We start from the raw sequence: 24,688 nt of genomic DNA on the forward strand, positions 1-24,688 counted from the left end.
TCCCCCTCCCGATCTGGTGAAGATACAAATCAGTCTCTCTCCCTCCCTCACCCAAGGCTCAACGGCTCTCTCACTCGGTATGTAATTTAAATCCTTAAGTTCTTTAAACCCGTCTGTCCGTTACTGCTTGTGTGCGGCGGCTGAATAGCCCTTGCTCTTGGAGCGCGCGTGTGGTGGTGGCGGGGGTGTACAGACTTCAGAACGTAGAGAGAGGAAGGAAGGATGTGGTGGGTCGTCTGCGCTCATACGAAAGCATCATAAACCGTTAATGAAAATACATATAAACTCAAATGATAGCAGGATATTCTCACATAAACGGAGTCCTGTCACCCTACATGCATCTCTGCGGTGGCCAACTAGCGCATGGACATGCGCTCCCGCATTGAACAGCCTATGACTCATTCAATTGTTACTGTAACTTCTCATCAATTTATGACATGATCATTACATGATTCCCAGAAACTGTAAAAATGGCCACTTGGCCAGTGTAGGTCATGTGAAGCAGTTGTCCCTTCAGCTCACATCCATGACTATTCACGTGTACATATGCAATTTACATGTTTGCAGATTTTTGCAATTATTGATCATATCTACAGAAATCAGCGAATCAGACAGCTTTTTGGACACATTCTTACCAAAATTCTGTGAATAATTTAACATCCTTATATACTGTATCTGGCACAACTGGCAAACGTGGTTGTGTATTCTACATCACTATGAACATTTTAAGATATTTCAGGGCATATTACAATTATATTTCATAGAGTTATGGTCCTGCGAAATTTTCTGATAAGACCACATTGAGTTGTTGGGTAGCCATATTGGAAAAGAGCTTCTGCGGGGCTAGAGAATTATGTGATGGCCCTATAGCTACAAATCTTTTTTTAAACCCTGTTCCACCCTGTGCCGCTATCACCATTACAATCCAAAAACGGAGCTGCCACATTACATGGAATTATGTGACTAAACGTCCAACATTTTAATGTCAATGGCACAATATGGGCGATTTTTAAACAATAGTTGCAGCTGATGCTTTCAAAGTTGGTTATATTATACAGTACCAGTCAAAAGTTTGGACACACCTACTCATTCAAGATTTGTTACTATTTTAGCAACCTGTAAGGGTGCGTGCTGGTGGCAGGGAAGTTAGGCGCAGGAGATCGAACTTAGAGACATCAAAACTATGAAATAACACATATGGAATCATGTAGTAACCAAAAAAGTATATATTTGAGATTCTTCAAAGTAGCAACCTGTAAGGGTGCGTGCTGGTGGCAGGGAAGTTAGGCGCAGGAGATCGAACTTAGAGACATCAAAACTATGAAATAACACATATGGAATCATGTAGTAACCAAAAAAGTATATATTTGAGATTCTTCAAAGTAGCAACCTGTAAGGGTGCGTGCTGGTGGCAGGGAAGTTAGGCGCAGGAGATCGAACTTAGAGACATCAAAACTATGAAATAACACATATGGAATCATGTAGTAACCAAAAAAGTATATATTTGAGATTCTTCAAAGTAGCAACCTGTAAGGGTGCGTGCTGGTGGCAGGGAAGTCAGGCGCAGGAGATCGAACTTGGTATAAACGGAGCAGTTTAATAAGTGCTAAAAAAACAAAATATACAGAATAAAACAAGTGGGTACAAAACCCGTCGCACACCAGAACATAACTTGCACAATGCTTACAAACAAACAATCAAAGACAAGGACAATGAGGGGGAACAGAAGGTTAAATACACAACATGTAATGACTGGGATTGAAACCAGGTGTGATACAAGACAAAACCAAAGGAAAAAGAAAAGATGATCAGAGATGGCTAGAAGGTCAGCAATTTCGACCGCCGAACACCGCCTGAACAAGGAGAGGGACCAACTTCGGTGGAAGTCGTGACACAACCGTTTGCCTTGATGACAGCTTTGCACACTCTTGGCATTCTCCCAACCAGCTTCCTGAGGTTGTCACCTGGAATGCATTTCAATTAACCAGTGTGCCTTGTTAAAAGTTCAATTGTGGAGTTTCTTTCCTTGTCACGCCTTGGTCTTAGTATTTTGTGTTTTAGTTAATTAGTTGGTCAGGCCAGGGTGTGACATGGGTTTATTGTTTGTTGTAATTCTTAGTGGGGTTTTTTAGTTATTGGGATTGTGGCTGATTAGGGGTGTGTGTTGCATAGGTTTGGCTGCCTGAGGCGGTTCTCAATCAGAGTCAGGTGATTCTCGTTGTCTCTTATTGGGAACCGTATTTAGGTAGCCTGGGTTTCGCTTTGTATTTCGTGGGTGATTGTTCCTGTCAATGTGTTAGTGTTCACCAGACAGGCTGTTTAGGTTTTTCACGTTCCGTTTGTTGTTTTTGTTATTTCATGTATCGTCATTTGTTCTATTAAAAACATGAGTAACCAACACGCTGCATTTCGGTCCGACTCTCTTTCGACAAACGAAGAACGCCGTAACATTCCTTCTTAATGTGTTTGAGCCAATCAGTTGTGTTGTGACAAGGTAGGGGGTAGGGGGGGTATACAGAAGATAGCCCTATTTGGTTAAAAAAACAAGTCCATATTATGGCAAGAACAGCTCAAATAAGCAAAGAGAAATGATAGTCCATCATTACTTTAAGACATGATGGTCAGTCAATCTGGGTTAAGTTCAAGAACTTTAAACGTTTCTTCAAGTACAGTTGCAAAAACCATCAAGCGCTATGATGAAACTGGCTCTCATGAGGACCGCCACAGGAAAGGAAGAGCCAGAGTTACCTCTGCTGCCGAAAATAAGTTAGAGTTAACTGCACCTCAAATTGCAGCCCAAATAAATGTTTCATAGAGTTCAAGATACAGACACATCTCAAAATCAACTGTTCAGAGGAGACTGCGTGAAAGGCCTTCATGGTCTAATTGCTGCAAAGAAACTACTACTAAAGGACACCAATAAGAATAGATGAGCAATGGGCATTAGACCGATGGAAATCTGTCCTTTGGTCTGATGAGTCCAAATTTGAGATTTTTGGTTCCAACTGCCGTGTCTTTGTGAGACGCAGAGTAGGTGAACGGATGATATCTGCATGTGTGGTTCCTACCGTGAAGCATGGAGGAGGAGGTGTGATGGTGTGGGGGTGCTTTGCTGGTGGCACTGTCTGTGATTATTTAGACTTCAAGGAACACTTAACCAGCATGGTTACGACAGCATTCTGTAGCGATACGCAATCAAATCAAATCAAATTTTATTTGTTATATACACATGGTTAGCAGATGTCAATGCGAGTGTAGCGAAATGCTTGTACTTCTAGTTCCGACCATACAGTAATATCTAACAAATAATCTAACCTAAAAATTTCACAACAACTATCTTATACACAGAAGTGTAAAGGAGTGAATAAGAATATGTACTTAAAAATATATGAATGAGCGATGGCCGAACGGCATAGGCAAGATGCAGTTGATGGTATAGAGTACAGTATATACATATGAGATGAGTAATGTAGGGTATGTAAACATTATATAAAGTGGCATTGTTTAAAGTGGCTGGTGATACATTTATTACATCAATTTTTCATTATTAAAGTGGCTGGAGTTGAGTCAGTATGTTGGCAGCAGCCACTCAATGTTAGTGATGGCTGTTTAACAATCCCATCTGGTTTGCGCTTATTGGGACTATCATTTGTTTTTCAACAGGACAGTGGCCCAAAACACACCTCCAGGCTGTGTAAGGGTTATTTGACCAAGGAGAGCGAAGGAGCAGTACATCAGATGACCTGGCCTCCACAATCACCCGACCTCAACCCAATTGAGATGGTTTGGGATGAGTTAGACCGCATTGTGAAAGAAAAGCAGCCAACAAGTGCTCAGCATATGTGGGAACTTCTCCAAGACTGTTGGAAAATCATTCCTTATGAAGCTGGATGAGAGAATGCCAAGAGTGTGCAAACCTCAGTGGTGTAAAGTATTTAAGTAGTACTTTAAAGTATTGTTACTTAAGTCATTTTGGGGGTTATCTGTACTTTACTTTACTATTTATATTTTTGACTAATTTTACTTCTACTTCACTACATTCCTTAAGAAAATATTGTATTTTTTACTCCATACATTTTCCTAGACACCCAAAAGTACTTGATCCATTTTGAATGCTTAGCAGGACAGGGGAAATAGTCAAATTCACGTCAACCGAACATCCCTGGTCATCCCTACTGCCTCTGATCTGGCGGACTCACTAAACACACATTCTTTGTTTGTAAATGATGTTGGAGTGTGCCCCTGGCTTTCCGTAAATAAATACAAAACAAGAAAATGGGGCCATCTGGTCTGATTAATATAAGGAATTTGAAATTATTTATACTTTTACTTTTGATACTTACGTATATTTAAAACCAAATACTTTTAGACTTTTACTCAAGTATAATTTTACTTGGTGACTTTTACTCAAGTATGACAGTGGGATACTGTTTCCACCACTGGCCAAGCTGTCACCAAGGCAAATGGTGGCTATTTTGAAGAATGTAAAATATATAATATATTTGTTTAACACTTTTTGGTTACTACATGATTCCATATGTGTTATTCCATAGTTTTGATATATTCACTATTATTCTACAATGTAGAAAATAAATAAATAAAAATCATTCTGACAGCAGCCCAAGTGAGTCCCCGACAGTCCAAATTTGGGCTATTTGTTGGATTGCAAGAACATGACATGGTTACAATTTGTCACTGTTGATGTAGGATCGTCTTTGTGAGGATATCTATATTATGTAGAATAATGTTTTGAATGTTCAGCATAACTGATATGAAAATGTGGGACAAACACCACAGATAATCATACAACACACAAGAGAACAAAAAGTCAAACAAGTAACCTGACATGAGCCACTGATTGCATTTCTAGCACTGAGGTTAGGAATCTTCATTCATTTATTTTATTTTATTGGAAAGTTGCTTTCCAGATGCCAGTATCCCTGAGAAATATATAGTGTATATAACAAGATTCCTCAGCAACCCCATCATTAAGAGGGGGGAGGGGTCTCCCAAAAGGTCAGCATGTCTAGAAAAACACTACCAGGTAGCCTACAGCAGCCTGTCTCCCAATCATGCCCCCGAGCTCACTTCCTCCTTCAAACATCCTCACTGCCCTAGACTGAGTGGGTCATGGACATAGCTTCCCTGCCCTAGACTGAGTGGGTCATGGACATAGCTTCCCTGCCCTAGACTGAGTGGGTCATGGACATACCTTCCCTGCCCTAGACTGAGTAGGTCATGGACATAGCTTCCCTGCCCTAGACTGAGTAGGTCATGGACATAGCTTCCCTGCCCTAGACTGAGTGGGTCATGGACATAGCTTCCCTGCCCTAGACTGAGTAGGTCATGGACATAGCTTCCCTGCCCTAGACTGAGTGGGTCATGGACATAGCTTCCCTGCCCTAGACTGAGTGGGTCATGGACATAGCTTCCCTGCCCTAGACTGAGTGGGTCATGGATATAGCTTCCCTGCCCTAGACTGAGTAGGTCATGGACATAGCTTCCCTGCCCTAGACTGAGTGGGTCATGGACATAGCTTCCCTGCCCTAGACTGAGTGGGTCATGGACATAGCTTCCCTGCCCTAGACTGAGTGGGTCATGGATATAGCTTCCCTGCCCTAGACTGAGTGGGCCATGGGCATAGCTTCCCTGCCATAGACTGAGTGGGTCATGGGCATAGCTTTGAAGCCTTGAAGGTGGAATGTCATTGGGGAAATTATGGTTGAGGTGCAATCCCTAAACCAGAAGGTGGCTTTGGGGGAGAGTACATGGGGAAACAGTGCCTCCCGTGGATGATTGAGCTCACTGCAGGGCATGGACAGAGCACAGAGAGCTGGCAGCTGTCCACCGTAGCTTAGAGACTGGAGTGAGAGCAGTATGTTGTATCTCTGCTCTCTAAAATGATTCACAGATCGCAGGAGGGTAGAGCATTGTAATGAACAGGCTTATCCGGCATCATTAGGTATATAGCTAAGAAACACATAAGCAACAAAAGATGTATAAAATAAATTGGGTTTGCAGATATGGAAACAAACTAGTGAACACAAACTAATGAAGTTATATAACTTGTTAAAATCTTTGTTAACTAATTCCCTTTCTCCAATTAAAATCCCCATCATAAATATCATAAATCTTCTCATGCTATAATTCCATCCGGTCTTGGAACAGAGAGTACAGCTATCACTTTCACCAGTATTATTATATTCAGGCATTGTGGAAGTCAGCTGCAGGTGAGCTGCAGTAGCAACCGTTGCCCAGTAGGTGACACTGTCCTCATTCAAGGATTATGCATCTCAGTACACACACCCTGAATGTTACTACTTGTAAAAGTGATTGAGGTGGAGCCAGTGATGTACGCTGTTAGCTTATGTTGGCTGTGTGGAGTTCCAAGATGGAGCTCCAGACCCAAGGATGGTTAGCTCTAGGGCAAGCCAGGCTCCTTCCCCTCTGTCCTGCTGGCCCATGATCCGTCGCCTGCCTGGCTCCATCTAGACGGTCCACTCAAAGCAGCCTCTGCGATGTGTCTGCATGTCCCTCACTCTACGGATGGACTGGATCTGGGGATGGTGGGCGCCCCACTCGTTCCAGTGCTTGAAGACACCGCACTCGAACACGTACTGGTAGCCACGGTAACCAGGGTACTGGTAGCCAACCCAACTGTCATCCAGAGAAGCACACGGAGATAATGTTTGAGAGAAATGGAAGTTAACATCTTAAATCAAAAGGATGTGTAGATGGATGGATTGATAAGTTAATATGCCAACTCACGTTCCACCAGTGACCTGGATGCTGGCCACACGGTCCTGGAAGCCGTAGGACCACAGACTGGGGATATCCTCATCACACACCTCCATCTTACGGCCCTCAAAATTATTACACTCAAACAGGCAGATCTTGTGGTCCTGGGTGTCCTGTAGGCATAGAAGAACAGAGGGAGGGATATCAGCAATAGAGTTTACCACCTATTCACCCACATCCCTCAGACGAGGAGGGGAAGCCACTTAGACTAGAGTATCCATGTAGTGGATGGATGGATGGATGGATGGACAGACTAACCATGCGAACGGGCCTGACGGACATGAAGCGGTCACACCTGTAGCTGTTGCTCCAGGTATCCCAGCGGGGGTACTCTCCCTTCTCCAGCATGAACATCTCTCCACTCAGGTTCTGCTGCTCATAGCCCACCCAGCTGTATGGGGACATTATATAAGTGTTACAGCACAACTATAACACACTTATAATGAATTAACACAACTCTCTTTTCACCATGATCAGAAGCCTTGAGGCTAGGTACAGCTAAGTGATTAGAAGGTTCCTAGGTGACACCATGTTAGATGTCACATGTTCATCGCAAAAGTCATGTATCATTGGAAATTGCATGTTGTAAATGAACTATGTATCTGGTGTCTCATTGGACTAAGATAACGTTAGTATTAGTAGGTTTTACTGGTTTCTCTCAGTCATAGACTGAATTGTAAACCAATTTACAATCATAACATCAATCACATAATTATCAAATAGTTTAGGATTGTACTATCAAAACACTTAATATAATAAAATGTAAAAAATATGTAATATATACAAAACAACAATACTACGACAACAAGGTTTGGGGTGGCAGCTTTAGAAAAGGCATCTTCAGAGTTCAGAGGCATTTCTAAGGCCCCTGGGCTATATGGTGTGTGCATTGATCAGTTTAGTGAAGTATGGAATGGGAGAGTTCTGATAGCGGCCTGTGTGTGTTATGGGAGTGTTCAGTTTGTGGCTGTTGCGCGTTGCCTGTCCAGTAATCTGAGGTCTGGTAGGGGGGAGCCAGTCTGCAAACTGGGAGTTCTGTGGGGATTTAGCAAATGTCAGGCAGATCTGCTCCCGTCTGCTGTCGAAGGACATGATTCCGAGGGTTTTGAGGGCTTCCCAGTAGCTGGTGTACGACCCGCTCAGAATGATTCTGCAAGCATTCTTCTGGACACTCTCCAGCTGACAACTTCATTCTAATGGCTCGAATAATATGAATCCCTATGAATGTGTTTTTTAATCTTCTATGTAAACAGATGAAGTTAGATATGACGTACGGTCCACACTCCACCCTGATGGAGCCGATCCTCTCAAAGCCCTTCTCACACAGGTTACGGCACTCAGTGATGCACTCCATCATACGACCCTGGAAGTTCTCAAACTCAAACAGGTACATCTGTAAAGATAGTGAATACCACATTATGGTAATTTACCGTAATAAGCTATAATATATTACTGTTAATGATTTGATATGGAGATCTTTGATCAAGATGGCAGTCTTGGGCATTTAAAACAACTGGAAATGCTGTATCTTCGCTAAAGATGATTAGTTATGATAAGTAGTTTGTTAAAAAAGTGTGTTGACCTACTTTGTGGGCACGCAGCCCCATGGCTGGGTGGCTCCCAATGCTGCCCTGGGCTCCGGAGTGGGACATGGTTGAATCTGTGGCCAAACAGGAAGAGAGTGAGAGGAAGGGAGAGAAATTAATGCCGAGCCTCTTGGAAAAACAGCCTCATTTGACCTTCATATTGTGACACTCATTTTAATCATTTAGTAGACATTCTTATCCAGGGCAACTAGGGTTAAGTGCTTTGCTCAAGGGAACATCAGATTTTTTCACCTCGTTGGCTCAGAGATTCAAACCAGCGACCTTTTAGTTAATGGCCCAACACCCTTAACCACTAAGCTACCTGCAGCCCATGCCCCAGCTGTGTATCTATTCAACAGGCCCCCCAAGAGTCATATCTGTTCAGCTAAATAGATCAAAGAAATGTTTCCCACTGGTTTCAGATACAAAAGAGAAAAAAAGACCAACAGTAGTTCATGTTCAACTCAATGACTATAAACAGATATCAATATTCGTCTTTTGCCAAAATTCCATATCAAAACCCACGTATTCACACAAACTATTAATGAGAACAGAATCTACTTGTATCTAGTCACTCAAGGCCTTAATCTAGACTGTTTTTTAGGCTTTTTCCTCTATCATGAACTCTACTCCAAAACACACCTTTTGATGTTGAAGCCTGTTCTAAGAGACTTGCCTGTGCAATTTACCCCCACTAAATATTCCATAAAGAGCAATTCCTCTGTGAAAAAATAAAATCTCCAAAGATCTTTTTTAAACAACATGCTCAAACATATTTTTCTTACAATTACTAAATTTAGTGACACTGAGCACACTTTCATCTGCCAGATGCAGGTAGGCCTGTCATGTAGTATTACTGAGCTGAGAGAAGATCACAGTTAAACATGGGCTCATCTCTCTCACCGCCATTTCCCATTAAATGAACCACGGAACAGACAGAACATCAAAGTAATGCAAAACATCACTCTCTTGATATAAGACAAAAGAACATCCCAGAGTTAATTGAAGTCAAAAGCTTCAATTTGACAGTCCTTGATTTAGGTTATGGGACGAAGAGACCACACCTTTGCCCCCCATCTCTCTCGCTCACAACCCCCTTCCCTGAGTGTGAATCTCACCAAGCGGCTGGTTGTCAGGTACAAGGGAGGAACGAACGTCCAGAAAGATAAGCCTAAGAGTTTGAATCAAGCCCCCAGAGTAGGGATATATATACATTTACATCCCCATGCCGCCTATTGGGCTGGGATCCCACCTCGTCATTGGATGAGCATGGTTTTCTTTGGGGGGGGGGGGGGGGGTCAGGGGTCATATATGCTGATCTCCACTAAACCATGCTGAGTCGGCTACTCGCTTTGTTGTCCTGCGCTGTGTGGTGGATCTCTCGCTGTCTCTCTCTCTCTAGCAGAGCAAACAATGTGCTGACCTATTGTGTGTCGTGCGAATAGGCGCGCAGGTATGCACACACACAGTTTGGTGTTTGCTAGGTTGTTTTGTTTTGTTGTTATAGCATGGGACACCTCAATGGACAGTAGTGTCTGTCAGACTGCCAACATCTAGTATAGTGAGAGGAACACAGCAAAAGGACTTGGCACCCATGTAATTTTACAATACAATAATGGTTTACAGTGAAACAGTCAGAACATGACATTGGCCAGGCAGAGAATATCTAGCTAAGTGGAAATCATCAGGTACAGTTGGGTGAAGAAAGCAGGTTTGTAAAGCATGTTGTTTGGTACAGGTGTCACATTATATAGTATCATCATATATCAAAGATAAGGGGGGGGGGGGGGGTCAAGTGGATTAGGATAGAAATAGAGCTTATTGATAATGGTGCTTAATATACTCTACAAGTCTAAGCTGTTGGGGGGGGGGGGGGTTCTACTAAGCTAACATATGGAATGTTTTAAGATGATCAAATCATGGCTCATTTAGCTATTTGATTTTGAAATGTAGGACACTGAGGTAGAAAAAAAGATTTACTACTATAGCCCATAGAAATGCATTGAATAACACCTTCGTAAATGCCAACAAAGACAGTCCAAAAAATAACAAGAATCTGAAGTGTCTGTCCTATATCTAAGAGACATAAGAAAGCGCAGGAAAAAAATAATAATAATATATATTTAACTATCTCTATAATTCCATTAATTTGTATGGGTTACATTCCAATGATTCCCGTGACACTTATGGAGTCATGTTAGTTTGTAGCCTCAACGGTTCAGATGCTACGAACATTTGTGAGAAGACCGATTTTCGGGATGTCACATGGTCTGACAAACACCGATGGAACTCGGCCGCCTTCCACCGCAGATGCAGATGCGGAGGATTGAGATGAGGCCCATGCGGTTAAACTTCCATTGAACTCGTGATTGTGGCTCTATGTCATCAAAAGGGAGGGGTTCGGTATGAAATACACTCCCTTCCAGATGTGTTGGGTGGTACCACCTCAAGGCTTACTATAAAAGCAGGTGAGAGCGTGCCTTATGTGGCAATGGTCTTGGTAAGCAACCTGGTCTCAAAGAATTTCGTATGATTTTGTACGTAAATCCGAGACACTCCATTTAGTATGATGTTTCGTATGGTATCTATTCATTTGTGGATATCCATTACCCGTTTCAAATCAAAATCAAATTTTATTGGTCACATACAGTACACATGGTTAGCAGATGTTATTGCAAGAGTAGCAAAATGTTTGTGCTTCTAGTTCCAACAGTGCAGCAATATCTAACAATTCCACAACAAATACCTAATACACACAAATCTAGGTAAGTTATGGAATAAGAATATATATATATATATATATATATATATATATATATATATATATATATATATATATATATATATATATATATGGATGTCAGAGTGGCATAGGCTAAGATGCAGTAGATAGTATAGAATATAGTATATATACATTATTAAAGCGACTAGTGTTTAATTTACTAAAGTTGCCAATGATTTCAAGTCTGTATGTAGGCAGCAGCCTCTCTGTGCTAGTGATGGCTGTTTAACAGTCTGATGGCCTTGAGATAGAAGCTGTTTTTCAGTCTCTCGGTCCCAGCTTTAATGCACTTGTACTGACCTCGCCTACTGGATAGTAGTGGGGTGAACAGGCAGTGGCTCGGGTGATTATTGTCCTTGATGATCTTTTTGGCCTTCCTGTGACATCAGGTGCCGTAGGTGTCCTGGAGGGAAGGTAGTTTGCCCCTGGTGATGCGTTGTGCAGACCACACCACCTTATGGAGAGTCCTGATATGTTACGAATTGCAATTCATATTATATTTTACGAATATGTTACAAATTCTAGCTAGGTAGCTAGGTGGCTGACATTAGCTGGCTGCGAACATTAGCTAGGCTAGGGGTTAGGGTTAAAGTTAGGGTTAAGTTTAGGAGTTAGGTTAAAGGGTTAAGGTTAGGGGAAGGGTTAGCTAACCATCTAAGCAGTTGCAAAGTAGCAAGCAGCTGAAAAGTTGCTAATTAGCTAAAATTGCCCCCTGACCAACCACCCTACTTCCATTTGACCTTAAGTAACCATCGGTCTTATGTAACCATACCAAACGTACCATATCATACTAATGTTACATCTAGTCTATGAGACCAGGCTGTGTTAAGTGGAGTGTGTCAATATGTGCATGATGCTTCCTTGACTAGACCACTGACATTAAACAAAATTCAAAAGGCAGTAAGTTACATTTCCTTCGGGAATTCAAAATTACACCGCAAGTTGCAATATAAGTCTGGAACTCTGCACCTTACCACTATGAGCGAACTGTCGGGAGGAGTGTTTGCTCTCGATGCATAATCTTATTATCAGAGCGTGCCAATGAACTTCTGGTAGGTATGCTTTAGTGAGAAAGTGTTGGTATCAGGTACAACTACCCCCCTCTCCAATTAATATTTATGAAAAATTCCCCCCAGCCACACCATCTCACCTGATAGTATTTTGTTTTAAATTTGAAGGGGTTGGGCAAAGGATGAAATTTGGGTTGAGAGTTACCCTTTAAGGAAAATGTTATTGTTTATTATTTCTCCAGTAGGTTTCCTCAAGGAGAAAGCCTGCACTTCTATGTCAAAGATAATAAAACAAAAATACTACAGTAGTGTCTGCAAGAACACTACAGTAAATACTACAGTCAGCAAAAACACTACGGCACATACAGTGCCTTGCGAAAGTATTCGGCCCCCTTGAACTTTGCGACCTTTTGCCACATTTCAGGCTTCAAACATAAAGATATAAAACTGTATTTTTTTGTGAAGAATCAACAACAAGTGGGACACAATCATGAAGTGGAACGACATTTATTGGATATTTCAAACTTTTTTAACAAATCAAAAACTGAAAAATTGGACGTGCAAAATTATTCAGCCCCCTTAAGTTAATACTTTGTAGCGCCACCTTTTGCTGTGATTACAGCTGTAAGTCGCTTGGGGTATGTCTATCAGTTTTGCACATCGAGAGACTGAATTTTCTTCTCATTCCTCCTTGCAAAACAGCTCGAGCTCAGTGAGGTTGGATGGAGAGCATTTGTGAACAGCAGTTTTCAGTTCTTTCCACAGATTCTCGATTGGATACAGGTCTGGACTTTGACTTGGCCATTCTAACACCTGGATATGTTTATTTTTGAACCATTCCATTGTAGATTTTGCTTTATGTTTTGGATCATTGTCTTGTTGGAAGACAAATCTCCGTCCCAGTCTCAGGTCTTTTGCAGACTCCATCAGGTTTTCTTCCAGAATGGTCCTGTATTTGGCTCCATCCTTCTTCCCATCAATTTTAACAATCTTCCCTGTCCCTGCTGAAGAAAAGCAGGCCCAAACCATGATGCTGCCACCACCATGTTTGACAGTGGGGATGGTGTGTTCAGGGTGATGAGCTGTGTTGCTTTTAGGCCAAACATAACGTTTTGCATTGTTGCCAAAAAGTTCAATTTTGGTTTCATCTGACCAGAGCACCTTATTCTACAAGTTTGGTGTGTCTCCCAGGTGGCTTGTGGCAAACTTTAAACGACACTTTTTATGGATATCTTTAAGAAATGGCTTTCTTCTTGCCACTTCCATAAAGGTCAGATTTGTGCAATATACGACTGATTGTTGTCCTATGGACAGAGTCTCCCACCTCAGCTGTAGATCTCTGCAGTTCATCCAGAGTGATCATGGGCCTCTTGGCTGCATCTCTGATCAGTCTTCTCCTTGTATGAGCTGAAAGTTTAGAGGGACGGCCAGGTCTTGGTAGATTTGCAGTGGTCTGACTCCTTCCATTTCAATATTATCGCTTGCAGTGCTCCTTGGGATGTTTAAAGCTTGGGATATCTTTTTGTATCCAAATCCAGCTTTAAACTTCTTCACAACAGTATCTCGGACCTGCCTGGTGTGTTCCTTGTTCTTCATGATGCTCTCTGCGTTTGTAACGGACCTCTGAGACTATCACAGTGCAGGTGCATTTATACGGAGACTTGATTACACATAGGTGGATTGTATTTATCATCATTAGTCATTTAGGTCAACATTGGATCATTCAGAGATCCTCACTGAACTTCTGGAGAGAGTTTGCTGCACTGAAAGTAAAGGGGCTGAATCATTTTGCACGCCCAATTTTTCAGTTTTTGACTTGTTAAAAAAAGTTTGAAATATCCAATAAATATCGTTCCACTTCATGACTGTGTCCCACTTGTTGTTGATTCTTCACAAAAAAATACAGTTTTATATCTTTATGTTTGACGCCTCGAAATGTGGCAAAAGGTTGCAAAGTTCAAGGGGGCCGAATACTTTCGCAAGGCACTGTATTATAGTATACTACAATCCGTAAAAACACAACATTAAGTAGTATATACTACAGTTTTTTTACTACAGTATTTATACTATAGTTAACTGTAAAATACTTGCCTAGTTAAAAGGTTACTTTAAAAAAAACACTTCACTACACTATTCACTGTACTGTTTTGTCCACAGAAAAACTACAGTGAATGGAGCCAGCAGCATAACACCCTGCATCCCACTTCTGACTTAAATCTCAAATCTCAGGGTTGGTCCTGGATGGGAGACCAGATGCTGCTGGAAGTGGTGTTTGTAGGGCCAGTAGGAGACACTTTCTTCTGGTCAAAAATGAATCATTTCCCCAAGGCAGTTATTGGGGACATTGCTCTGTGTAGGGTGCTGTCTTTCAGATGCAACGTGAAATGGGTGTCCTGACTCTCTGTGGTCACTAAAGATCCCATGGCACAGATCCCATTGTATGAGTAGGGGTGTTAACCCTGGTGTCCTGGCTAAATTCCCAATCTGACCATCATGGCCACCTAATCATCCTCAGCTTCTAATTGGCTCATTGATCTCCTCAATTGTCATCTAAGAAACACATTTTTAAATGGTTAGAATTTTGGTACATCCTCTTTCTGACGTGTGTCTCTATCTTTTTCCTCAACAGCATATACATTAACTACTGCAATCGTGTCATGGGTTAGGGGTAGGGCTATGACCAGGACTGGGTGTAGTCTATGTCTGTATAATCACGGAGTCCGGACGCTTGTCCCGGACGCTTGTGTTAATCGTCACTGGGCACAGTGCCCTGCATCCAGACCAGTACACCAGCACACCATGGCAGGCGGGGGAGAGCCTAAAGCCCTGTGGCTCAGTATGGAACAATGGAGGGCCCAGCAATGTGCTGACTCCTACCCCGTCCCACAGGCCTGGGCTCCATTTACCACCACTGTGTATAAATAGGCCCGTTTACTCAGGGGTCAGGACATCGTTTTGTGGAGCCCCCCGTGAGCGCTACACAGCAATTTTTTGGGGTAGGTCAGGTAAGCCCTCCATCTTTAGACCATTCAGCCTATAGCAATTTGCCAGCATTGTTGTCCATTTACATTGTCCATTGTCCTGTTTTTTTCCTTTGCTGTTTTCTGCTGAGCCTTGGGAATGTATAGAAAGGGTCATATGCACACACACATTCTCTAAATGGACACGCCAATCGTCATCATAGTCAACATCATACATGACGCCATCAACAGCACAGTTTACTTTACACACTCAGGGTGTGACAATGGCATGACTTACAGGCACATGACACAATGGTTCACAATGTAGAATTTATAACAACTAATAAAGAAAAACATAATTAGCACATATTATTCAGAAATGTGGATGGATGCTTTGCATTGTACTATTTTATTTGTGGTATTACATACCAACATTAGATACCAGACCTATGTATTAGAGAGGATTTTTTTTCAGTATTATACTATAGTATTTGCACTTCTCTGTTGGTATCTGTTTTCTGCTTTGTATCGTTGCTCTGGCTTTAGCTAGATGTTTTTGTGGCGTGCCTCTCTTTAGCTAGATGTTTTTGTGGCGTGCCTCTCTTTAGCTAGATGTTCTTGTGGCGTGCCTCTCTTTAGCTAGATGTTCTTGTGGCGTGCCTCTCTTTAGCTAGATGTTTTTGTGGCGTGCCTCTCTTTAGCTAGATGTTCTTGTGGCGTGCCTCTCTTTAGCTAGATGTTCTTGTGGCGTGCCTCTCCTCCCTCAGCCCTATGTGCATTGTATTATCATCAGCAACAGCACAGGGCAGTGATTTGTTTGGGCTTGTCTTGAGTCTCTTGCATAGATTCTCTAGTTCCAGCCACATTAGCATAACCATAATATTAATATATTTGGGCATTAGCTGCTGGGCACAGACTGACGCAAGAGCTGAGTGGAGATGAGGTCCATTGGGGTTTAGTCAGGTCTACCCTGGTCTTCCTGTAAGGCCAAACAGAAATGTGACTGCGTGACTGTCTGTGACTGTGTGCTTTCTGCACTGCAGGTCAATTATTAGTGAGATATCAAACATGGCGCTGACTACTCCTAACCCAGTGGGACCATGGAAGGTGAGTCAGTGTTAGGTTCACCACGTTTCCACAACACTTTTCCATTTTTCCTGAAAACAGTCGCAAAAGGAGAAAGGAAAGCTTTGCACACGGAAGTGCATTCTCTAGCAGAGATACTGGTTGTGTTAAAAACAGTAAAAAAACTATAAAAAAACACATTTAAAACAGCAATAGCGGGTCAGGCAGATTACAAATATGCACTATATCCTCTGTCCTAGATCACTGTCTACGACCAGGAGAACTTCCAGGGAAAGCGTATGGAGTTCACTGCTTCCTGCCAGAACATCATGGAGTGTGGTGTGGACAACATCCGCTCCCTGAAGGTCGAGTGTGGAGCGTAAGTCAGACAGCCCCCCAAAACACATGTACATACTGTAGGATATTTATCTCCCCGACAGGTTACACATTATCCTTCAAGCCAGGGGACCATTGCACAGGCAACAATTTCTAAGGGATACTGATAGACACATACTGTATCATGGACACATGACAAAGTCTTTGCCCCACCTTAGCAACAATCTACATGTACTGTATATCTCTATCCCTCTGTCTCTCCATGTCTCGCTATTCATCTCTATCACTTTGTATCTGTCCGACTTTCCATCTCTGTATGTATGTATGTATGTATGTATGTATGTATGTATGTATGTATGTATGTATGTATGTATGTATGTATGTATGTATGTATGTATGTATGTATGTATGTATGTATGTATGTATGTATGTATGTATGTATGTATGTATGTATGTATGTATGTATGTATGTATGTATGTATGTATGTATGTATGTATGTATGTGTAGCTGGGTAGGGTACGAGCACTCCAGCTTCTCCGGGCAGCAGTTTGTGTTGGAGCGTGGAGAGTACCCTCGCTGGGAGTCCTGGAGTGGCAGCAACGCCTACCACATCGAGAGGTTGATGTCCTTCCGCCCAGTCTGCTCTGCTGTGAGTGTACAATCCAAGCCTACTTCCTGTTCCTGCCAGACCAGGCCAGACAGACACTCTCCTCTGTGGACTATGTTCCAATATCCATTGCAGAATTCCACTTAGAATGCCCAATACATTCACATTGTATGTTAGTACCGATATTGGAACAGAAGCCTGGGTTCTGGCCTCAGTCCGTGTCTCTGGCTCTTGTGACTGACACTGACAGAGTCCAGCTCTACTCAGTATTACTGACACTGACATTATTACATTTAACAGATACAAGTAGCTGTCCTTGATAGTACTTTCAATAATGCTGGTAGAGGCTAAATGACAAAGTGAATAAAACACAGTATTATAAAGATTTCATACTTTCATTCATACTTTTACCCAATATATCTTTCGTAAATAGTTTGGAGTGAAACAGGTTGAATGTAACCTGACATTGCCTAATCTTCTTTCTGAACTGCACAGAACCATAAGGAGTCCAAGATTGTGGTGTTCGAAAGGGAGAACTTCATTGGCAAGCAGTGGGAGATGAACGATGACTACCCCTCCCTGCAGGCCATGGGCTGGGGCAACAACGAGATCGGATCCATGCAGGTCCAGAGTGGAGCGTAAGTAGTAGGAGTAGAAACCCTGGCTTCCTTTTTCACACTACAGAAGACTATGCTCATAACAAATCAGAAATAGAGGAATCAGGCCTCTCGAGTGGTACAGTGCTAGAGGCATTAGTACAGACCCGGGTTCATTCCTGGGCTGTCCCATAGGACGGCTCACAATTGGCCCAGCTACGTCAGGGTTAGGGGTGGGTTTGGCCGGAGGGGCTTTACTTGGCTCATCGCGCTCTAGCATCTTCTTGTGGTGGGTTGCACCTTTAGTATTATTATTTTTTTAAAGTGGAACTTGATCTGCGGACCTACAAAAGTGGCCGCCTGCTGGCTGACCCCAGTCGCCAGTTGAACGGTGTTTCCTCCAACACATTGGTGCGGCTGGCTTCCGGGTTAAGCGGGCGGGTGTTCAGGAGCGGGGTAAGGTGGGTCATGTTTTGGAGGACGCATGACTCCACCTTCGCTTCTCCCGAGCCTGATCGAATTTGGGGAGAAAAATACTAAACTTGGACAAACTGCTAAAAAGGTGCAGTAAGATTAAAATCCATTGTAATAACTATATAATTCAAATCCTTTGTAATAATTATAGAAACTGTGAGAGGATAATCCGTTCTGTAATAGATCATAATATAACTAAGCAAAAGACTATTTCAGAACTGAAATTATTAATTATCTAAACGAGTGTCCTGTGACCTTACTGACCTCTCTTTGCCAAATGTGTTAAAGAGACACTATGGTGAAAAATGAGCTATTATATGGTATATTATAATGTGCTATTATATGGTGTCCCTGGATATTATACAGAGGATTAACATGTACTGTAGAGGCCAACTATTTCTGATCTGCAAGGGCCTAGACTCTGAACATCATGAGGGGCCACAGTGGCTGGGGGGCAAGCGTAGAGAAGATGTTTCAGTTTTAAAGTAAGTTTGCTGCAACTCTACTCATGTTGTCATGTGGTGGAGAGAAATATTTGCAGGTTTTAATGTGATATCTAATGATCAATGGGGAGCCACCAGTCGGTAATTCAACGATGATTACTACAAGTTTAGATAGCTGGCTAGACTAGCTTACCAATCTGAAAAATGTTTGCTGACATGGGCTAGCTTACCAATGAGAGTGACTGTCATAAGACAAAAAACTGCTTATGAACAACAATTTTGAAATTGCACATTTAGTATTTTAATTTTTTGTTGTGGAACTTGATCTGCGGACCTACAAAAGTGTCCGCCAAGTTGTCCATCCCTGTTCTACAGGGTAAGGGCTGGGGCTTGTTTCCTGGTATTTTCTCACTTCACCCACTTCCTCTCCATCTCCCCCTTTAGCTGGGTGTGCTACCAGTTCCCCGGTTACCGTGGCTACCAGTACATCATGGAGTGCGACCGTCATGGCGGAGAGTACAAACACTACAGGGAGTGGGGCTCCCACGCTCAGACCTTCCAGGTCCAGTCTCTGCGTCGCATCCAGCAGTAAGAGCGTCCACAGCCTCCTCCCTCTTTCACCCCTCCTCTTCCTCCTTTCCCCTCATCCCTCATTCGCCCTATCATTTCAAGCTTGACCAGTAGTCCTGTTAGACCTCCAAGACCGACGGCTCCTGAAGCTTCTGGTGCTCCACAGCGACAAACATGTTTACAGCACTTTTGTTTTGTTCCATCGCCAAAAGAAGAAAAACGAGAGAATGAAAAAGTAAGATAGAAAAGTGACAGGTGCATCCCACATCAAGCGGAGTGAAGGGTCTCGTGTGATGTGGTGGTACAACCCAGGCTTTGATGCTGTTCTTCAGTGTTGTCACGGGGAATTCACAGCCACAGTGATCAATAAAGAGAAAATGAGAAAAAAATAAACAGCGATACAAGAGTCTGCTATTAACCTGCTCAAGTGTCTTTACTCTTTTCACTGTCTTCTCTTGCATCTTTTCTCAGCCCTTTCCGCTGTAGGTGACTACTTTCTAATGAAGGCCTCACTATCTGTAATAGAAGTTAGTGGAGTTGGTTATGCCAGGGCTATAATCTACTGGTTCATGTTCAGCATCAGGTTTCCGGTCACTATAAAACGGGTCGAACTGGGCTGGAGTTACACCACAGCATTCCACCACTTCTAGGCCTACCCTTACAAGCCTACAGTAGCAGACAAGTAGCTATAAACTCTTAGTTGAAATGACCCTATAATGGCAGTTACTTTTATGTACAGCAGTTCCATCACCTTTAACAAACTAATTTCACCCTTGCTTATAAGAAATATAGAAAATATGGTTAAGAAATATAAAGTGTCTACTAAGTGGACCTTCATACTGAAAGCAAACTGACACATATTCCACCCTTATTACACGCTATAGCACAGCACACGGTTAGAAACTCCAGTAATCAACGTATTTTAGCCATAATTCAATATACAGTACAAAGATTAAATAATGAGTGAAATTTTTTATTTTAATTAAACTCAGATCTATTATCAAATCAAAGTTTGTCACATGCGCCAAATACAACAGGTGTAGTAGACCTTACAGTGAAATGCTTACTTAGAGGCTCTAACCAATAGTGCGAAAAAAGGTGTTAGGTGAAAAAAGGTAGGTAAAGAAATAAAACTGAAAAAATATAAAAGATAAAGTGTTTATCCAAAGGCGCCCTCTCAGGCAACACGAAAAAACCCAGTCTGTCTCAATTCCGTGCCAAATCTTGCCTAAATGCATGGTGTCTGTCAGGCCTATCCTATGCAATTTAGTATCAATAGCCTATACTGTATGAGGAATATGTTTAGGAAATTGAGGCTATGGTAATATTGGCAATTTACAACCTACCACATTTCAGAAATATTCATACACTGGATATATATTACATTACTGATTCATGTTGGCATTGTACATAACTAAAATGCACTGTACATGTAGTCTGAAATTCTAGCTTCTTCAAGCCACCTTAAAAAGGAGGGTCAATGCGATCTGGAATCCTGCCCTAAACCCTAACCCCTACTCTTACCCTAACTAGAAACATAACCATTACGTAACCCTAACCCTTAACTTAACCATTTAAAAAATGTCAACTTCATTGGAGGTAGAGACATCACAAGGACCCCGGATAGCGCGGACCCTAAAAAGAGGCTCCTCCGCAAGGAGGAGACTGACATCAGATGAAACCCCACCTCTTTTTTAAGAGTTGGATGCAAACACTGGCAGGTTGGCCGGAGAGACAGCTAGCAAAATTCTAGATAGCTAGAAATGTTTTCATTTCAAATATACATTTCAAAGCTATCCTCCATCGTGTAAATCTCCAGTTTGGGAACATTTTGGCTTCCCAGCAGACTACAACGGCGATGGACAGAACTGTGGATAAAATTCTTAACATTATGTTGCCTCGCTCAATGAGAATAGCCTATGCAGCTGCCAACACCGCACATATTTTGACACATTTACACCAACAGCACCCCCAGTGTACCGGAGCAAGATGAAAATGTAAAGAACCGCCACAACGTCGCCTCCACTCTGCATTCAAGCAACCCTCGAAAATGAATTACAATAGCAATAAGTAGGCTATGTTTATATTTTTATATGTTTATAGTTAGGTTTATAGCTGTGTATATGCGCCTATTCTCTGTGGTTGAGAATAGGGGGTTTCAGCATCTTGTGAAAGTTAAAGATACATTATGAACTTCCCTCTTGCACCCAATTCAGCAAACAGGTAGTACCTGATCTATTCAAGCAAGCCAATGTCTACATTTTGAATGAATTAGCCATTACACAGCCGGCCAAATAGCTAGGTTCAGCTCCGAGACAGGATTGTGTCAAGGCACAGATTTGGGGAAGGGTACCAAAACATTTCTGCAGCATTGAAGGTCCCCATGAACAGTGACCTTCATCATTCTTAAATGGAAGAAGTTTGGAACCACCAAGACTCTTCCTAGAGCTGGTTGCCCTGCCAAACTGAGCAATCAGGGCCTTCGGCGGGGAGGTGACCAAGAACCTAATGGTCACTCTGACAGAGCGCCAGAGTTCCTCTGTGGAGATGGGAGAACCTTCCAGAAGGACAAACATCTCTGCAGCAATCCACCAATCAGGCCTTTATGGTAGTGTGACCAGACGAAAGCCACTCCTGAGTAAAAGGCACATGACAGCCCACTTGGAGTTTGCCAAAAAAGGCACCTAAAGGACTCTCAGATCATGAGAAACCAGATTCTCTGGTCTGATGAAACCAAGATTGAACTCTTTGGCCTGAATGCCAAGCATCACATCTGGAGGAAACCTGGCACCCTCCCTTTGGTGAAGCATGGTGGTGGCAGCATCATGCTGTGGGGGTGGTTTTCAGCAGCAGGGACTGGGAGATTAGTCGGGATCGAGGGATAGATGAACGGAGCAAAGTACAGAGAGATCCTTGATGAAAACCTGCTCCAGAGCGCTCAGACTGATGTGAAGGTTGACCTTCCAACAGGACAATGACCCTAAGCACAAGCCAAGACAACGCAGGCATCTCTGAATGTCTGTGGCCCAGCCAGAGCCCGGACTTAAAACTGATCGAACATCTCTGGAGAGACCAGAAAAGCTGTGCAGTGACGCTCCGCATCCAACCTGACAGACCTTGAGAGGATTTACAGGGAAGAATGGGAGAAACTCTCCATATACAGGTGCGCCCAGCTTGGAGCGTCATACCCAAGAAGAGTCGAAGAGTCGAGGCTGTAATCACTGCCAAAGGTGCTTCAACAAAGTACTGAGTAAAGGGTCTGAATACTTATGTAAAAATGTCTAAAACCCTGTTTTTGTTTTGTCCATATTGTGTGAAGAGTGATGAGTGAAAAAAAGCTATTTTATCAATTTTGGAATAAGGCTGTAACGTAACAGAATGTGTTAGAAGTCAAGGGGTCTGAATACGTTCCGAATGCACTGTAGGTCCTGCAGGCTGGCCAGATAACCCTGCTCGCTCCTCGCTTTGTGGGTTTTATAGACGCCTCCCACGCCTTGGCAGCAAACCTAATTTAGTTTATTCTGCATGGACAACCTATGTGGAATTCCAGCAGCGTTTGGAACTACCGATCTGCGGTCAAGAAAGCTGAGTTCATCTGCATCTGGTCATTGCGGTGGTGGCACAGGGCTACTTATTTATCCTAAATGGGAGATTCTCTTTTCCCTCTCACCTGTATCTCCTCATTTGGATGACAACAGTCAGGTCCATTGATCTTGGTACCCTGTGGTCTCTATTATTGTCACGTTGGTATGAAGGATCGGGAGACGATTTCGCGCGCCTATTTTTTAAATTTATTTCTTACCCAAATTACGTCGTGCCGTGAAAAGGCACGGGGACGAAGTCCAAACAAACACTATAGAAAACACTGGGTTGAAACCCAAACAAAAGAGCGAGGAGTACCTCGAATAAATAACACAAGCGCACAATGATTAACACACTGGACGAGACCCGTAATCATCTGCGCAATCCACAATGGCACAAAAGCCAAAACACACAGCACAGGTACTCAAACAAACCAGCGGACATTGTAATCAACAGGACACTGGTAAACCAAGGGCACACTTATACAATTACTAATCACTGGGAATAGGGGCCAGGTGTGCGTAATGAAAGTTCCGGGGGGGATCCGTGACAATTATGTCTGGTTTAGTGTATCACGACTTAACATGAGGCTGAAATGAGAACTGCTTGGCCTACTAAAGATCTGTTATTCCAGTTATATTTGTTTTTATAACTGATAAGGCTGTTATTTTCTAGCTCAATGACATCACAGCTAGCCTTTTAACAGCCATTAGCACAAATCATTATGATGTGGTAGTGAACTCTATTAAAGAGCATACGTGTATGTGGCTTCATTTACAGTTACAATACTGAAGGTGTCACGACTTCCACCGAAGTTGGCTCCCCTGCCTGTTCGGGTGGTGCTCTGGTGGTCGTTGTCCCCGGCCTACTCGCCGCCACCGATCCCCTTTTCGTTGTCTGTTTGTTTTGTCTTAGTAGTTGCACTTGTCTATTTATGTGCTTGATTGGCTTCCTTATTTATAGTACGTTTATCCGCCCTTGTTTCGTGCTGGATTACTCATATGTCACATGTGTATGTTTTTTTTGGTGTTCGTGCTTTGGGTGTTGTGTTGTGGTGTGTTGTGTTGTGTTGTGTTGGTCCACATTTTCCGCACCCTGTTTTGTTGGGCATTATTTTCTGTGCGATATTAAAAGTGCACGTCTTCCTGTGGAACTATATGCTCTCTGCGCCTGATTCTTCCCTCACGCACCAAGTTACCCGTGACAGAAGGCCTGGATGCTCCAGCTCTGCACTAAATGTTATTCAAATGGGGTTGTTTTCTTACTAGCTGGATTAGGTACCCTATATTCATATACCTAGCAGCTTTATGTGTTGGTAGCTTTTGTCTGGATTCTGGAATGAATCAATTTTGATCTGCTTGTCTTGGGCTGTAAGGTTAATGTACAACAATAACTGTGTCACATTATGGATGTTTTTTGTGACATTGCATTGGAAAATGTATCAATGGAAATTCAATCAAGCGCAGCTGATACAATACACTAATGTATATTTGAAAGCAAATACATTGCCTTACAATTTGAACCTAGTTCTGGTTTTCACACATTTCGGAATCAGAATGTCAGAAAACCCACAAACTACAACAAGGGCTGATAACAGTAGTGTTACATTAATTCCTGTTCCTTCTTTTGCTCTGTCCTCTACCACTTCAGAGCCTGTGGTTGTAAGTAAAGTAAACAAGTAACAGATCTAGTGTTTATTTAACCCCACGTAGCCTTTTTAACGCCATCCGTTCTTATATTATGTATAGATCTCATCTATGAAATCTGGGGGCTTTACCCGGGGCTTGGGTCAGGTGATAGATATAGACACAATGGTTTCCTCACAGTGAGATGTCCATAGAGGCAATGTCAGAGACAGCCTAGGCCTGTTGCACCCTG

At 42.5% G+C, this 24,688-nt stretch overlaps 2 protein-coding genes across 2 annotated transcripts; one reads left to right on the top strand and one right to left on the bottom strand.

Moving 5' to 3' along the window:
• The first annotated feature begins 4 nt into the window (after positions 1-4).
• On the top strand, positions 5-19,622 carry LOC135552861 (beta-crystallin A1-2). Its single transcript, XM_064984772.1, has 6 exons — positions 5-77; positions 16,180-16,243; positions 16,462-16,580; positions 17,046-17,187; positions 17,641-17,783; positions 19,103-19,622. Exons 2-6 carry the CDS (start codon positions 16,205-16,207, stop codon positions 19,248-19,250), a joined length of 591 nt encoding a protein of 196 aa, XP_064840844.1. The 5' UTR covers positions 5-77; positions 16,180-16,204; the 3' UTR covers positions 19,251-19,622.
• On the bottom strand, positions 6,489-8,450 carry LOC135553399 (beta-crystallin B1-like). Its single transcript, XM_064985538.1, has 5 exons — positions 8,385-8,450; positions 8,073-8,191; positions 7,057-7,189; positions 6,769-6,911; positions 6,489-6,657 (listed from the first exon to the last, which is right to left on the bottom strand). The coding sequence occupies exons 1-5, from the start codon at positions 8,448-8,450 to the stop codon at positions 6,489-6,491; spliced, it is 630 nt and encodes a 209-aa protein (XP_064841610.1).
• Positions 19,623-24,688: the final 5,066 nt, after the last annotated feature.

Source organism: Oncorhynchus masou, chromosome 13 (genome assembly GCF_036934945.1).
Source record: "Oncorhynchus masou masou isolate Uvic2021 chromosome 13, UVic_Omas_1.1, whole genome shotgun sequence".
Taxonomy (NCBI): Eukaryota; Metazoa; Chordata; class Actinopteri; order Salmoniformes; family Salmonidae; genus Oncorhynchus; species Oncorhynchus masou.